This window comes from Cupressus sempervirens, chromosome 5, assembly GCF_028749045.1.
Source record: "Cupressus sempervirens isolate cs-2001-9-10 chromosome 5, ASM2874904v1, whole genome shotgun sequence".
Taxonomy (NCBI): Eukaryota; Viridiplantae; Streptophyta; class Pinopsida; order Cupressales; family Cupressaceae; genus Cupressus; species Cupressus sempervirens.
This window is the reverse complement of record NC_143122.1, coordinates 38507733-38527272: the sequence shown is the minus strand read 5'-3', so window position 1 is coordinate 38527272 and position 19540 is coordinate 38507733. Positions and strand designations below refer to the sequence as shown.

The window sequence follows — 19540 nt, the reverse complement described above, 5'->3', positions numbered from 1 at the left end:
TTTATTTTTACCTTGCATAGGAAGTTTGTTTTGGGGGTAGATGTGATTAGGAACTGCTTCTTCCATCAATTCTTCCAACTTTTTTATAATTTAACCAAATACATCGGATAGGGTTAGAGAAAGAGCATTGGGGATCTAGTTTTACACTAATATGTTTAATTAAATATTATAGAAGTTAAATAAAATAATAAATAAAAAGTATATTAATTAGTTTCTTATAGTGGTGGTTACGAGATTAATGTCTTTACATTTTTTTGACTGAATATAAAATAAAGTTTATTTTTAAAAAATATATATTTTATTTTGTATTAGGAATATAATATAAAGATCAATAGAAAATTTACTATTATTTATGGTACTTTGTTTAAATGAATTATTATGATGTAGTGGAAGAGAAAACTAATAAGCTTAAAAAGTTCGTAATAATATTTTAAATTTATTGAATTTGAAATATGCATTCTTTGTTTTATTTTCTATATTACAATTAATGTAATGGAGTTATTATATGTTTGTTTACATTGTTTTAAGAAGTTAAGATTGAAATTTAAATAGTTACGTAAGTGTTTTGAAATCAAGGATGGATTCATATCAACTTGATTAAATATATATTGATCAAATACAAAATTATTTTCTAAAGCATATACTACTTTTTTATGGCTAATATTATGCATTATTTTGATTTGAAATTTGTCATTCTAACCTAAAATTAATTGGAGTTTTAATGCATGCAAAATTTATTTCACTATTATCAAAGAGGAAATGCATGCACTTAATAGTATCTTCAAAATCTAAAATATATAACTTTACAATTACACTTGAATTATCTAACCAAGCTTCTTATAAAGGTTTGATAACATCAGCAACAAATCAAATATAGGATGTCAATTGTGTTACTACCCTGACTTCTCTTTCCTTTAAATCACTATGTTTTAATCATAGAATAAATCTATCTTCCACTTTTCCCATAGGCAGGGACTCTAGCTTCCACAGAGCTCTTGTTCAGCATATATTACATATAAGCATACTTATTGCATTACCTTTTGTTGTAAGTACTAATTTTACTTACATACAATGTTTTATACAGAATTGGCACTTCATGGTAAATAATTTGAAGCGAGAGAAAGCACAATTAGAAAAGGACAAAAAGTATGTTTTTAATTATATTTTATATATTTCCTTTTTATTATTTTTCAAATATAATAATCTATTTTATAAATAACATTATACATCTTTTATATGTAATAAACATTTTAACTCTTTTGATTGCAGACATTTATTAGGAGAAGACCTACACGACCTAAGTATTCAGAATTTGCAAGAGCTTGAAAATAGACTAGATAAAGCACTAGATGAAGTACGGAAACAAAGGGTAAGTTTTTAAAGTATTATTTAAAATTGTTTAATTATTTATTTATATTGTTGTTTGTAATCTAATGTTTATTATTATTATTAACATATTGTAGATTATGGCATTCTAAGATTTTGTTGATCTCTACATTATAAATTGTTTCTTCTTACAAAAGGAAAAGTGACTAAAATATATATTATTTTAATTTAAATTTTAGTTAAGTATAGAAAAATTTATTGTTAATCTTTTAACTAGAAAATCATATTTAAATTTTAGTATTAAGCTTAAAATGAACAAGTCAATCCTGATATTCAAGAATAGATGCAAGATATATGAAATGGGGCAGTTCATACTTGGTGAGGCAGCATAAGGGAGGAAATTATCCTCTACTTCCCAAGTCCTAGCCTTGTTCCCCTAGTCACATATTCTAACAAGAATAATTTTACAATCAATCATAAAGACACCACAAAATGATATTCCAACTTGTCAAACAATAATAAAGCTAAGATATTTTTAGAACAACTAAACTCATGACATTACATCTTAACATTTTATATTTTGTATAGACATTTTATAAATTATTATTTTATTTTACTAAAATATAATCATTTATTAATTTTATACTTAACTAAAACAATAACTGTTATCTAAAAGTTGATATATCTTAAAAAATACATAATGACTAATTTGAAAAGAGTTATTTGAAATATATAATTAATGTAGAATTTAAATATTTTAAATTCAGATTCATACCAAAATATATTAAATTAAAAATATAAATATTATAAAAAAATTAAAATTTCATCAGATTTATACAAAAATATATTAAAATAAATATATAAACATTGAAGAGAAATTTTTTTTTTAATAGATACTAAATATCACAACATACAAACAAAAACGATTAAAATATTTAAAAAATAAAAATCAAACATACAAATTATGTACTACGCCCATATTTCACAATGAGCCATTATCACAAGATACTTGGAAGTTGGCATCGGTCTATTGTAATTCAAGAACTCTTATAATGAAAAATCTGCTATGCATAAAATAAAAACCAATTTTCACATCGCATCTTTGCAAATCAAACCCAGTTTATTCTCTTCTTAGCTGCTCCCACTATCGCTATTATGGCATAATTATTCTTTTCTTTGTATTCATTCTAGTCATGCTATGTTCCTCCTTTCACTTTTGTGCCTCTTGCACATCACTGCCTTTTCCCTACATTTTATTTCCCGTCCGCTCTTCTTTGATGCTCTAATTCTTAATCCTGTAACACTTCATTCCTGATTTGCAACCATCATTTGGGTGTTTCCTACCTTCTTCCCACCCAATCAAATGCAAACATATTTGTTTCTTCTATGCGCCATATAAGATGAGATATTCTTTCAAATTATCAAGTCTTCTGTTCCAAATGAAACATTACAAGCCAACCAATGATTTTATTCTTTTAAATTTTATAATTTATTTCATACATATTTTGTCATTTTCGAGTCCTCAACAACTAATTGACCAAATAACCTTTGTTTCTTTAGATTCATTATTTTTCAACCTTTTACTATTATTAATACTATATTCTAATTTGTGTCATATAATTTTAAAATTCTTTTATTTAATAAATTTTTTAATTATATACAAATTCATTACATCTAAGTGAAACTTCAACATAGAATTAATGAAAGATCAAACATGTTTACTCTAAATTTAAATAAGTTTTTCCATATAGTTAATTCTAGTCTATATCCAAATGAGATATCTAGTTAATTCTAGTCTATATGCAAATGAGATTGAAAAAGGCAAAGGAGCAAGACTAGATATTTAGTTAATTCTAGTCTTCGAAGATAATATTCATATATTTCAAAAAAACATTCAGAATGAATTCAAAATTTTATAAAATTAATATTAAGAAATTACCAATATTTGAAAACATAATGATTAGTTTAGATCTAGTCCAAACATATTAATCATTAAAATGTATTAATTCCTACGTTAATCTTCATAGACATTTCATATTAATTATTTTTATATAGATTGCATGTAATTTTAATTCTTATTATAAACAATAATATTTTATAGAAATAATTCATAGAGATTTTTTTAATTTGATTTTTTAATAAATTAAATAGAGTTTGATGTGAGAGTATCTCTGTATCCTGCAGGACCTCCATTTTGGAAGAAGACTCGCGGAACAAAAAATGAGGGTATGATATCACAATCTTATTTAATAATATTTTGTGTACAATATATTTATTTTTAATAATATATATTTATGAATAAAAATGTTGACAGAATAATAAAGAATATATGTTCTGGAATGTTATATCAGTTATTGTATAAATTAATTTTATTTTTATGTTTATATACTTATTAAAATTATAGATTTAATAAATATTTGATGTAGTTTTTGTATTATACTATCGATGTGTTTAAAATAAATTTATAGTGATCAGGAATTCCAACACAGTGTTCATCTTGTGCAAGTTTTTTTTAACTCATGCTCGTCATTTTGCCACATGTTAATCAGCAAAGTGCACTCTTTTTTATTCGCAATATGCTCTGGCCACTCTGCTTTATTCAATCTTTCAGTCTGTTCATGCGATCAGACCTTGTGCTATGCCTCGCTTGCTCAGACATTGTATTCTTTCTGGATTCATTCTGATATTCATCTTTTTAATTTTCAGTATGTAGGGTCGTGCTTCTTGTTGGTATACACCACTTTATAGGATCCCGGTTGTGATATGACTTATGTGAAATTGCAGCCTTAACTGTACAGATCAGCAGAAATAAAGGAAAAAAACATATCTCTGTATTGTATGCAGAATTAAAAATAGAGCAGCTAATGAATTAAAACAGAGCAGAAGAGAGAAATCATCTGTTCACAGCTTCAATCAATAATTCCATCTGTTACAGTGAACTTAAGTTAGGACGATGACTCAATCTGTGCTTACTTTGCATTAGTCACTCCAATCTGGGCAGAAGAAAAGGATGTCTGCAAGCGGTCATCCCAAATTGGGCAGTAAACAAGATCTTGCATGAAAGAAGCAGACGAGAACTTTTAGTTTGTATTAACCACTAACAACTTGGCCAACATCCAGACTGACATATGTGAGCACATCTTAGTATGAATGCTGGAAAACGGTTTTAACTGACCTAAATTTTCTGTTACCAGCCTTGTTGCAACCAAACAGTTACCTGCATTATTGGATATTGACTGCATTCTTATTTTCTCTGTGTCCTGTATAAGAACTTACAAAGTGGACAATTTTAAGAGTCCATATCTTTTATTATGGATTGACATCACAGTGACATGATTGTTGTGGAGTAGATATGATTCAAATTATTTAGTAGAGAATTAGGTGAGCAATCGGCTTTACGGTCGCAAGATTAAATATAGTTTTTTTGCGGCGTCTGTTGTGTTTTCCTGTCTTGTCACTTTCGTCAATGTGTTCAGAACAGATTTGAAGAAATGTTCGGTGACATCGCTGGGATTTAGGCAAGGCAAGCCATCGAAGAAATTGCCGGAAGATTGTTTATAATACAAGCATATGTTAATTGAATATATAGACACCGCCAATATACCTTAGAAAATAGTTATATAACCCTTTATTATAAAAATATTCCAAATAAATTATAATTATAAGTTATAATCAAAATTGTGGACTAGGGAATTTCATCCCTATCTCCTGAATTTTTTTGTTTAATTAGAATATTCTGTAAAATGCAGAGTGTGTCAGGCAAACTTTTTAATATGATTGGTAATGTTAGTGCAACACATCTTTGGGAAACTAGACCTCGTGATCTAATGCTTCATAACAAGAAGCTCTCGTCATCATTCTAGAGTTAGCATCAACAAAAAAAAAAAAGTACTTATCTCCACTATAGCTTTCAATTCCAATAGGTCCACATAAGTCAATATGAACCAGTTCCAAGACTTCTTCAAAATGATAGTTTTTGCTTTTGAAACTTGTCTTGCCCATTTTACCTATTTGACAATTTTTGCATATGCCCATATCAGGTTTCCTCGAACTAGGAATACCTCTCACTCTTTTGTTTTTGCTTATCTTGATCAAATTATCAAAGTTCACATGACATAACCTTTTATGCCATCTTCTACTTGAGCAATGAAACATGAACTTTCACTGAGATCTGGGTAGAATAGATTTCCTTTGGTTTGTTTATCAGACCCAAAATACCTCTCACTCTTTCATTTTTGCTTATCTTAATCAGATTATCAAAGTTCACATGACATAACTTTTTATATCATAGCCAACTTTCTTCTACTTGAGCAATGAAACATGAACTTTCACTGAGATTTAGGTAGAATAGATTACCTTTGGTTTGTTTATCAGACCCAACTAGATTTCCTTTTCCATACAGCAGCTTGACCTTCCCATTCATGAATTCCACCTTGAATCCAATATTATTGAACTATGCCACACTCAGTAGATTATGCTTTAGTCCTTCAACCCAATAAGCATTATCACATCTAAGTTCACTAGTTAGTGAGATACAACCTTTTCCCTTTATGCAACACGACTCATTGTTTCCAAATCTCACACTTCCACCATCATAACGTTCCATATGTTCAAACTTTTGTTTTGTCACCAATCATATGATGTGAGCAACCACTATCAATAATCCATGTATCATTTTTGCTAACATAAGAGATAAGTGTCATTTTATCTCCATCATTAGATTCATCTTTTGCAGGAATATAGATCATTTCATAATCTTCACTACTATCTAATCCTTACCCATAAAACAAGATTTCTTACCTTTGTCCTTGTAGTCCTTGAAGTTCTTGAAATTCTTCTTGCCTTTGTATTTGTTGTGCTTCTTTTCATCTTTGTGTTCTCTATTAAGACATCTTGCAACAATGTGTCTAACTTATTCACAAGAGAAACATATCAAAGGAATTTTATCTTTGTACTTTCTTTTGCCTTTGGGATACTTTCTTGCAAGTAATATGCTTCAATGGCTTCAAGATCACTGTCAAAACTATCTTCCTCCACTTTTAGATTGTTTTCTTTTGGACATTTTAGCATTCTTTTTGAGTGATAACTTGGCTTCAAATGCAGACTCAAGATTGCTAAAGTTAGGAGTATAATTAGCATAGTTATCTAGCTCAAATGCAGTCAATCTTTCAACTAGAGCATCCAAAGTTATGTTGTGATTTGGACCACATCTCATCTTTTGAATAGAAGACACTCTGATTACATAGATAGGAAGAAGAGTTCTACGTACCTTGCTTACCACTATCGCATCTTCAATTGTTCCTCTAGAGGCTTTGATAGCACTGACACTAGCTTTGATTCTCTCAACATATTTTGCAATGTTTTCATCCTCTCTCATCTTCATCTATCAAAATGACCTCTCAAGCTTTCTGCCTTGACATTTTTCACATTATCATCACCTCCATAGATATCCTTCAGTTTGGTCCACATGTCATGAATAGTAGCACATCCTTTAACCTCATCAAATTCAACATAGTAAAGAGTTGATGCTATGTTGATCATCATAATATTATGATTTTTCTTTTCAACAATCTATCCACAGTCAATATTCTAGAAGGAGCTTTGTCCAGATATTTCAAACCTGAATCAATGATGGTTGCCAAGTGCAACTTCATAAGTTCTTGTCATGCTTCAAAGTTATCTCTCTTTTATAAGACATCTTGATCTTTAGCTTAGGTCCTTGAAAACTCCTCTACAAGCACCAAGAAGCTCTGATGCCAATTGTTGGAAATATAAGACGGGTAACTGAGAGGGGAGTGGTGAATCGGTTACCACTAAAATAAATTCCAGATCCCTTAGATGTCAACCCAGAATATAAACTTCACTAAAATATTGTTGCTCGAAAAACACGCAAGCACTCAGTTAATATTGATAATATGTTGTAATGATGTAGGTATGCTCTGATTCCATTGATGACGATACTGCTCTGATACCACTGACGAAGATATGCTCTGATACCACTCATGAAGGTATGCTCTGATACCACTGACAAAGGGCCACACCACCCTTACCAACTCATGACAAAGAATGCAACAAGATCTCTCAAGATCCAATCCAAACCCAAGCTAGCCCAAATCCACACTCTGGTAGAGACCTCCAAGATCTCGACTTGTGCTCGCAAGCCACCAAGCAACCTCCTTGTTTCTAAACCACAGTCACTAGCTCTTCTCCAACCTTATCCAAGATCCAAGCGTAAACTGCCTCACATTTGGCGCTCTGTCCACAGACTCAGGAAAAATCACTCTTCACTTCCTTCTTCTCTTTCACACTTTCCAACTTCACATGTTGAAGCTTTTCCTTCCAAAGCTTTCACTTCTCAAGCTTCACCTTCCATAGCTTCCACTCCTCGAGCTTCTCCTTGAGCTTTTACTTTCTCAAGCTTCTCCAAGCTTGCTTTAGAAATGCTCATATGCCTTGCTTAAATAGGCACTTACCACCCAATACATGACTTATCCACAACCTTCTAAAATTCCTCCACAACCTTCTACAACTTCCATAACCTTCTACAATATTCATAACTTTATAGAATTCTACCCACACACCTCGATAAATGGAATGACAACCATTTATTTTTATTTTTTTTTCTATTATGCCACCTATGCACCTCGAAAATAGAAATTTCTCCTTTTCCTTTCTTTTTTCCTTTTTCTCCTTTTTTTTATTATTTTTAAAATTTATTTCTCCTCTAATTTTCGTCACTTTCTCTCTCCACAATTTTTTTTTTTTGTTCCAATTTTTTTTTTTCAATAATTTTCTCATGTAAGATGCTCCTGCATCATGTAACTCGGTAACTACTGCAATAACAACTGTAACTCGGCAAATGCTTAACATGCAAATCTTAAAATATTCTATGTGATTAACCTTAATTAACTTAGTTGCATACACATGAAAGAAATAACATGAACACAAGTGACACCAATATTTAACGTGGAAACCCAATTTGGGAAAAACTACCAATTGCAACTAGTTATTGATTTTCACTCTTCTGAAGTGATCTCTGTTAGGAGTCAACCCTATTAAAGGTTACAAAATACACTGTTAAGTGTGACCCTGTTAGAGGATTTAATCACCCTATTAGAAATGGCCTTGTTAGAGGTCTTTAGACACTTCAATAGAAATGCCACCTTGTTAGAGGATTTACATATAGTTATTAAGTCAACTTTGTTAAGAGATTTAGATCATTGCTGCAATGGTTAGAGAGTAACAATGAGATGACCTAATTTTTAATGCAATTGGATTGTGGGTTACAGATCTCAATTTTGGCTTGAATACTTAATCCTTCCTGATTGAATGTATCTTTGCAGCTCCACAAGGATATTCTATTGATCCTTCTAATTTGCTTCCTCTAAGTATCTTCTATTCTTCCATACACTTGCACACATTCAACCCTCAACTTGACCTTATACATATACCTTATGCATTGTCAAGTTGGCTTGAATACAACTTAGAATAATTAATATTCATCTACTCTGACAGCTAGAACAACCAAACAAATTCATTAAGCTCAATATGCTAAAACAAGAAAATCCTTCGTTAGTCAATCCTGCTCGGTAGATACTAATTTAGCAATGATTTTCCTACATTAACTAGGTGAACTCGATTAACATTGGTTCCATCCAACTTTCCTTATTAACCAAGTGAGCTTGGTTAACATTCAACTTCTGTGAATTTCTCTTTGACACCCAAGTGAACTTGGTAGACACTATCTTCTGAACTTGGCAAACACTAGAATGCTTGGCAAACACAAGAAATTGTCTTCATCACCCAAGTGAGCTCGACATACACTAATTGGCAAAGATATGACATTTTGTATGACAATAAAGACAATACACAATTAATCAATTGTTTTCAACAAATGCATGTTCTTTATATATGAATCACAAAGGTAATCTTAGGTGTGTGCCAACAAGGAACCATCAAATGCAAAGATTGAGATCAAATCATCTAAGATAAAGGCCAACACTCACAAAACCCCAATTTTTAGCCCTTGTTGGCACTTGTATGCTAAGTCCCTAGGTCCACCCAAAAGTCAGCCTTCAAAGGGATACTCAAGCATAGGGGCCTTTAACACAAGACTTAGCCTCAAATTTTACATTTGATAAATGATTAATCATAAGATCATGTGAAAAGTTTTAGGCTAAGTTGTCATTTTAGTCCTAGTTGAAGATTGGGTTCGAATAATTACAACCATATTATGAAATGTGGTTAGGTTTGTTAGTACAAAAATGTGTAAAAGATGAATAAAAATAGCAAAAACACCACAAAATTGTCATCGTAGCATTATATCAACATCAAAATATTAAAATGATAATATTGAGTTCAACTATCATTGTTTTGACTTTCAACAATTGGAACATTATACTAAGCTTCAATCATCTCATGGATTATCTAAACCTTCTTCTTCTTCTTGATCTTCTTCATTATCAGCAATTGGTTATGAAAACTTCACTAGAAAAAATCTTGAGGGATAGTTTAATTTGATGTAAAATATTAAACTTAAGAAAAATTAATTTGTAATGTTAAAGTTCTTATGGGTGATCCCACAATAATGGGTTCCACTTTTTGACCAATTTTGACTCTGAAATCAATATTTTTGCAACAAACATCACGTTCAAGTGACTATATCTCCAAAACTATAAATAATTTCAAGATGACATAAACTAGTGATTTTGAGTACTTTGTTCCTACTTTGTAACCATATTTTTTAATCTAAAAAAAAAATTTATTTATGTCAATTTTTTTTATCTCCTCCAAAAAGTGGTACATAATAAAATTCAATATTTTAAAAAGTGACAGTTCGTTTGACACACAACTTTTTTTCTAGAAATGATAATGAAGTAATTCTTTCTGCGTTGGATTTGTAGCATCAATATCGAGTGTCTGCATTTGGTTTGATTTATTTTTGTTGAATATTGTATAGTTTATGAAGTTTTGAAGTGACATGAACCGTAATTTAGACATACGTTCCGTTTGACACAGATAATTTGAAGTCAATTTATCATAAACCATTTTTTTTTTTTTTGAATAGAAAGGTATCTCAATAAGCCAGTGCCTCCATATTTTTCAAAAAAAATTTGACCTAATTTACTAATTTTCCCAAGGTGTCAAAGTCGGTTGATGTTCAATCGGTAATGAACCTATAATGAGTTAAACTCATATTTGAAAGTCTTAATGATTAAATTATGTAATAAAATTATAGTCGTTGGAAAGCTTGCTCCGAGGAGCACGTTTTGAAATTTTTTATTTTACAGTAGGAGATCATTCTCCTACAATTATAGCAATCAAAAGAGCAAAAAAAAGAAAAAAAGAAAAAAAGGTTAAATTTTTTGTGATTTTGCATGTTCGTGCGAACATGGCGTTCGAGCGAACACGTTTACCATGTTCGCATGAACCTATGTTCGCGTGAACCTATGTTCGCGCGAACATGCAAATCATTTCTCATTTTGAAATTTTTTTCATTTTTGTTCGTCCCACTAAAGTGGAACCCATTATTGTGGGTTCACCCTTATTCAAATTCTGTAACAATTGTTTTGCATACTAGATTATAGAATGTTTCTCAGTTGAAATATACCTGGTTCACACTTGGTCTTTTTGGGTCTACCCTAGTTCAAACTTGATGAACCATCCATCCTAGCAAACCCTAGATGAACCCACAAATATATCTAACCAAAACCAAGAACCAATTTTAACCCAACCCTAATACAACAATACAACAAATGAACTAAGTACTTTACATTATAAACAATTTCAAGTATGTTTCCCCAGTGTCAGTATTAAAACAAAATTGTTCTTCCCTTTCTATTCCTTCTATCATGTCATGTTTGTCATATTTATTATTTTGTAACACTTTTTGCGTTATAAATGTTTATATTATCTACGCATCCATCAACCAAATGTAAACAATTTTTTTGTTTTGTGTATCATTGTAAGGAAGCAAAACTTTGTAGGATGACTTCCTATGCTAATAGAGCATAAATGAAACAACAATGAATTCATAACACAATGATTATCGTGGTGGAACCCTAACAAGAGCAAAACCCCACACTGTAAGACTTGCATAATGTGTTATCAAATTAATAGGAGATTACACTTCACTTGCAATGCAAGTTCTTACAGGAGTATCACCTTAGGCATTGAACAACTTCACAAATATCCTTCTAACACTTGATCTTCCAAAGAAAAATAATATTGAAACTCCTCCCGAAGCCCTCCTTTTATAGGTCTCTCACAACTTGGAAACAACTTGTGGTTCCACAATACCATGTGCAAAACTTCCTTGACATTTGTTACACATCCTTGACTTGTGTTGTCCAGGAGAGGCATGAATCAAGTGCAAAATAGTCTCTCAGGTCCAAAGTCTTCTACCTTTTTTTTAACCCTTATAGTTGTCATGAAATGTGTCATATAACCTCTACAAATGACTCTTCTATATTATACTATGGACAAGGCGTCTTCTGACAATTAATTTTTACCTTTTTGGAGGCACCAACATGTAGATAGCTGCCAGCTATATATTTGGAACCCTCTATAAAATATTGCAAGGCTAAGACATGTTTTCTCAACATTTTCTCACTTGTCAAATGCCTGGCAAGAGTTAAGGGATCCATACTATCATGGAATTGACTGTTAGGGGTTGAAAGGTTTTTAATCTCTGAAAACCATTTGAACTTATCTGTTCTCACCGTCTTAGTTAAAGAATCAACAACATTCATCAAATTTTCTACCTTCTCTAGCTTCATCTTCCCATCTTCAACCGTATCTCTCACAAAATGATATTGCACATCAATGTGTTTGGTCTTGACATGAAATGTTAGCTTTTTTGCTAGGCAGATTGCACTCTAATTATCACTATAAATTGTCACAACATCTTATTTTAACTCTATATTTGAACACAACTTTTTGAATTAAATCCAGCTTCTTTGCAGGCATGAGTAGCTATCATATACTCAGTCTTTGTAGTGAACAATGCGACCACAACCTATTGCTTACTCATTCAATTGATTGCACCACCAAATAATGTAAACACATCGCATTAGTGGATCTTCTTTTATCAAGATTTCTAGCCAATTACGGATCCACATAGCCTTGAATGCTCGTTTTAATGCATCACAATGCGCTCTTCCTAGATTAGACATGTAATGAGAGCTAACTTCTACTATTTGGGAAATCTCTAGTCTTGTACAGACTATACCATACATTAAACTTCCAACAACACTCTAATACAATACACTATGATGATGATGTAGAACATTATGAACTAGTAAGCTTCATTCTTGTTGTGACAAAAACACACAATTTTAGAATCTACATATTGAATCTTTTTAGTTTAATGCCAACATACTTATTTTAGCCTAGCTAAAGCTTTTTGTTTTGTCTATACCTTAGAATCTTCATCCCCAGAAGATGTATCATTGCACAAAGATCTTTCATTTCAAACTTTGCTGAGAGAAAAGATTTTAATTCTACAACCAAACCTTTTATTTTAATTCAACATATAAGGCAATAACCAATAAATTATCCACATCAAATTTAAAATATATACACTTATTAGATTTGGATTGCACTCTTGGTATGTTTATTATTGTGCCAAAAGCTCGAGCTATCAATGAATGTCACAAACACCAAACTTACTCAGATCCATGAGAGGCGATTAAGCCATGTCGCAAACCCCGAAGGAGGTGCTAACCACCAAGTCAACAATCTCCCCCTCAACATCGAGGGTTCTGCATCGACGAAATGAAGGAGGCCCCTCGAGATTTTAACCCGTGACCCAAGGCTCTAATACCAATTATTGGTATGTTTGTCATTGTGCCAAAAGCTCAAGCTATCAATGAACGTCACAAACACCAGACTTACCCAAATCCATGAGAGGTGGTTAAGCCATGTCGCGAACTCAAAGGAGGTGCTAACCACAAAGTCAACATGCACAAATCCTAAACTCAACACATGTGTATCAAACTTTTGGTGCCACATTCTAGGATTGTGTTTTAAACCATAAAAAGATTTCTTCAACTTACAAACCAAATAGTTTTTTTAACTTTCACCACATAGTGTTCTAGTTGTTTTTACAAATTTCTTTCTCCAAATATGCAATACTCATTCCTCTTAAGAGATGTCCTTGTAAGGAAACTAGCAAGAAAGAATATAATCATTTCCACATAACTCATAATAGATATGAAATAAATATGCAATTGAAATTCACATACAAGAAAATAGAGAACATACTCACAAAAATTGTGACACAAGATATACCTTGGGAAACCCTCATCGAGGGAAAAAACTCAGCGTCCAAAAGCATTTATCATCATGTATTATTCAGCAAAAAGTTCCATTGCAATAGCCATAGCCACTACCAAGAAATCTATGTGAACAAACATGAATCCAAACATCCCATGCCATGCTTCCAACCTTCACAAATGCTCCTTTGGCTAACCTGTCAAGCATTTTCCTACTCGACTCTTTCCCTTTTTTGCCTTCTTCTCACATCAACAACTACCCTTGTGGTTGCTTATATAGTAGCAAGTCCCACAAAACCACCAAGTGGTATTACATAAACCATGTGCTACTTAACCCCTTGATTCCACATTTAATATTGAAATTTTAATTATTTCTCCAATATTAAATAATTATATGAATTATTATCACAATGTTACAATACGACTCAACAAGTATATCTCATGAGAATCTTTACATGTTGCACATCCATCTAGGTGCAACATTACATAATAAAATAAAATAATACAATATAACAATATTATGCAATGTGTGCAACACTCATTATCTCAACAATCTCCTACTTGTTGTAAACATTGCATAGGATCAATCTGTAGCCACATAAATGAACAAGGGAACAATCCCTCCCAGCACATCCACCATCATAGATCAAAGTACACGAAGTGCTCCATCCTGATATCCGCAACAAAATCAAAGTATTCAACATCTCAAACATGAATGATGTCACCTCCTATTATGTCACCGTCACTAAACATACATAGAAGCCATCCAAAGAGAAAGCCACCCAACCTATTGCATTAGAAGATCATAAAATCTTGTACCAACTGAAATGCCAAGCACAAAAACATGATCCAAAGGTACTCACATGTATTCGTAGTTGTCAAAATATTCATAGTTGAAATAACAACCACAGCAAGTGCCACATCCATCCAACTATTCATACCTCCAAAGGTATATCAAGTGAATCTCACATCATCAACATATTCAATCTGTAACCTGCAATCGCAAGCCTCAAGAGCAATACTTGCACATATATATATCAAAAAGCTCCCACTACAAAAGATAATTTCAAATCTATAACCAATCCACTCACAACATCTCAAAGAAGTGAATCCATGTAGTATCAAGCACATCCACAACACATAAACGAATAACTTGCAAGAACAATTCTCATAACTAATCTCCAACAATCTCCCAAGATCTCCACAACCAACAGAGAATAGAGATAAAGGAATAACCATGTCATCTCTCACAAGACATACATGATCACAACCAGTGATCACAATCTCTAACTAATCTCAAATCTAATGTAAGCAAAATCGAACATCCAAGAAGATAATCAAGACCAAAGAGAAATGATGCAAATCATAGCCTGTATCATATCCTTTTACACACATCTCTAGATGTAAACTGTGCAAGTATGATCTCCTCCATAAAATCCCAACAAGAAGCCACAACAACACCCAAACTATACCATATAACTAATCATGGATGTAAGCCTCTCACAAGAACATCAATCTCATAAATCATTCATAAACTAAAGAATAACCATTCCTAATCCAAGGAATATGCCCAATATAAAACCATCTCCCAAACTCAACCAACATAACAACATATGCACATAGAGATAACCAATGTTAAACCATCTCCCAAACTCAATCAACATAACAACATATGCACATGGAGATAATCAATAATAAACCATCTCTCAAATGAACCCTCCTGAACTAATTCGTGTACCATAGCTCAAGATCCATATCCATGAAAGACAAACATAAACATAATGCATTTGAGAAAAGCAATGGGTTATACCTCTCAAGTAGAAAATTGCAAAGTAGACTAAGAGTGGGGAATGAGAATGCTCATCAAGATATCCAAGTCTCCAACCAAGACTCATCTAAGAACGATCTCCTCTAAAGTTCATATCTGGTGAATGCCCATCAAACTTCTTCCTGAAACCATCAACTGTCTCAACAAATACTTCTCTAATCCAAGAGAAATCAGCATCACCACTGTCTCTAACTATCCATGAGCACCTATAATCAATCAATCCATGCCAACTCTAAATACAACATAGAAATATATCATGAAGTATCTAACTTATGATCAATGTACTCAATACCAAGAAACTAAACCAAGATCAATGTCAAAGTTCCAACCATGGCCTTAGGAACATAAACATGACAACATTATCTAACCATCTCAGCTAAAGAGATAACATGTTCCATATGAATATACTATAATATGTCACAATTCTAAACATGTATCAAGAGTATACCATGACATAATAATAAAACCATCCTCACACTAAGGATAACATGTCAAATGAAAGCATAAACCACACCTTTACCAAGAACACTATAAATCCTCAAGATGTAACCATCTTCACACACCATGGAAGAAAACCAAGAACCCCACCATGCAAATGTCAAAGATGCTTCTGCAGCAACATGATCTAAGACAAACCTCCAACATCTAAAAACACTCAATAAATATATCAATGCCAAAAACTCCCACTCAACTGTGGTACCAAGTCACCCATGGCATCATAAAATTCATCTCCTACATGAAGATCCTCGAGGTCTACACTCACACAACCAAAGTGTTAGTACCAAGTGAAACTAAGATCTCCAAACCAAGAACTAATCCTGCACTATCACCCCATCATTGTCACAAGCTCTTAATAAATCGTACATCCAAGCTATCGATGACATGATGAAAAATGATCTTCTAACCATGAGAATCAACCAAGGCATCAAACCATCAAAGAACTCAAAGTGCACATCATGAACTCTTCAAAAGAAACCAAATAACCATGATCTTCAACCAAGAAGATATACCACCATAACCAAATTAGGAATTCAAACCAATGAACATCAAGGATGTACCTGTATATTCAATAATGTCATGCCAAAATTTATGGCACCATGATCACATCCATGAACTGAGCATCTAACACTCAATGTGTTCAGCCTGTCAGCATAAAATAGTCAACCACAATTCTCCACCATGACTATGCCTGGTAACAACATCTCAGCTCTTCTACATGAAAAAAAAATCAACGAATCTTGTGACTTAGGGCATATACAACTCAATTCTAAGCCACCAATCTGAATATGCATCAATAATGAAATATCAATTGGCAAAGACAATCCATAACCAAGCTATAAATGCAACATGTAAGTATAGACCACTTACAACACTACACAACTTGTAGACTCAACAAGTCATCATATATATCCAAATCAAACACTGATAATCGCATCATTATGAGACCATTTTGAAATATGAATCGAGTATACAATGACATCAAATCTTAAATCTCTAAACATACAATGTCATAAACTCACAATGCTACCATAGTCAATATATACCATAAACTGTTTAGATCAATATATCACCAACTAAATCATGTCAAACCTGCACCAAATCTGAACCAATATGTAGAGCTCATCAAGAGTTTTTTGTTGACTACTTGAAATCCAAAATCCGAGTTAGTATACCCAAGTTATGCCCCAATTTATTCTCAAAATAAACATCTAACTTTTGGGCTCTTAAAATTTGTCAAAATCACATAACCAAACTTATACCGAGCTGTGGTGCTCTAAATTAGCTTTCCAATGTCTATAAGAAGTTTGAAATCTAATATCTTAAGAGAAAATTATAGCCATTCTAGTAAGACAGTCTTTTTACCATTTTCACTTCGATTTTTATTTTTTCATAACAAAAATTTCGATGGAATTAAATTTGATAGCCATCAGAGGCTGAAACAAAAAACCTCTTTCATTTCTTTTGAACATGGCCAAATTAGGGTATATTATGTATCAAAATTTATAGAAACATCGACTCAGATCCAATAGTGAGGTTTGTTTTTACCTAGGGGGTCATTTGTGCAAGCTACCCCTAAAACCCTCATTTAAATGAAACATTTAACAAAAAACTTTTGTCCAACAAATTCATATTCTCAAAATCTACCAATATCCCATCATAACAGCAATCCAAAACTCTCAAATTTGCAATAAACAACTCATATATCTTGCCCATTCTTTTATCCTCTCATGCATTCTCATGGATTCAATCTAGGGTTATAACAATAAAAATCATAGCTTTGATACCACTTATAAGAAAATTAACAAGAAAAAATATAATTGTTTCCACATAACCCATAATAGGTTTTAAATAATTATGTAATTGAAATCCACAAGCAAGAGAATAGACAAAATGCCTACAAAATTGTGACACAAGATATACCCCGGAAAACTCTCATTGATGGATAAAACTCAACCTCCAAAAGCATCCATCACCATGTATTATTCAGCAAAAAATACCATTGCAATTCAACCATAGGAGCTTTCAAAGCCATAGCCACTACCAAACAATCTATGTGAACAAGCATAAATCCACACATCTCATACCATGCCTCCAACTTTCACAAATGCTCCCTTGGCTAACCTGTTAAGCCTTGTCCTGCTCAACTCATTCCCCTTTTTTCCTTATTTTTCTCACATCAACAACTACCCTTGTGGCTACTTATATAGTAGCAAGTCCCACAAAACCACCAAGTGGTATTACATAAACCATGTGCTAAAACCATGTGCTACCTCACCCTTTGACTCCACATTTAATATTGGAATTTTAATTTTTTTCTCCAATATTAAATAATTACATGAAATATTATCACAATGTTACAATACAATTCATTAAGTATATTTCATGAAAATCTTTACATGTTGCACGTCCATCTAGGTACAACATTACATAATAAAATAAAATAATACAATATAACAATATTATGCAATGTGTGCAACACCCATTATCTCAACAGTCATCTTCTCATCCATGGTTATTTTCCAAGTCTCTAAATCGTTCATTCCAATAGCCTCTTATACACATCTTAGTTCATAAATATTAGTATTCAAAGCAAATATGCATCTCCAATCATCAAGAGAATAACCATACCTTCTTTGTCTAGTAGACTTTCAAACCAGCTCAAGCTCGGGTTCAAGTTTAGGGTCCTCTTCTTCCTCAAATGATTCTAAACTCGTAGAGCTCTCCTCAAAAGGCAATTGAATCATATCTTTCATTTCTTCCATTTGTTCTAGTTGCACAAAACCAAAAGAAGGCTTAGTTTGTCTAAAAATAACACTTATTGAATTAAATACATTTTGTGGAACACGATAGCAAAGTTGGTATCCTTTCACACCATAACTATATCCAATGAAAATATATCTTATAGCTTTGTCATCCAATTATGTTCGCTTCTTCCTTGGCACATGAGCATATGCCTCAACCAAAAACTCTCAGATGTCTAAATGAAGGCATGTGGCTCAATCATGATTTTATTGGCATCTTATCAATAAGAGCTTAAGCCCAAAACTTTAATGCAACTCTAACACCACTTAACATACTCCTAGCCTCCTCCATCAACATCTTGTTCTTTCTTTCTACAAATCCATTTTGTTGTGAGAATATGGAGTTGTCTTTTGTCTCTTAATGCTACAATCTTTACCAAATGTATCAAATCTTTGGAGCAATAGTTGATGCCATTATTTGTGCTTAAAGATTTTATCTTTTTTCCATACTACAACTTAACCATTTCTTCAAGCTATTTAAAACAATGAGAAACTTTAGCTTTACTTTTGAGAAAATAAATCTATGTTCTTCTATTGAAACCATCAATAAAAGAAACATAATATAGTTAGCTACCAATAGAGCTCAAATAAACCTGAATGCACTTTTGTTTACTATAGGTACAATGCTCACAAAAATCAAACTCAAGATTGCAATCATTTAATCCACCAACTAGATTCTTACTTTTCAAAGTTCATAGACCCTTTCTAACCTATATGGTTGAGTTTTTGGTACCATAACATTATCTTCTTTGCAAACAACTTTGATTCAATAGACAAGGCACCCTTGGGTACTCAAAATCCATGACCAT

General features: G+C 32.3%; 1 protein-coding gene across 5 annotated transcripts in view; it reads left to right on the top strand.

Moving 5' to 3' along the window:
- Nucleotides 1-19540, top strand: part of LOC149554458 (MADS-box transcription factor 6-like) — a 191636-nt gene that overhangs the window by 148050 nt on the left and 24046 nt on the right. For all 5 annotated transcript variants that reach the window (XM_089828524.1, XM_089828522.1, XM_089828525.1 and 2 more), the window contains 3 exons: nucleotides 1085-1146; nucleotides 1270-1369; nucleotides 3511-3552. In XM_089828524.1, the coding sequence (XP_089684650.1) occupies nucleotides 1085-1146; nucleotides 1270-1369; nucleotides 3511-3552 (204 nt within the window). The remainder of the gene's footprint in view (nucleotides 1-1084; nucleotides 1147-1269; nucleotides 1370-3510; nucleotides 3553-19540) is intronic.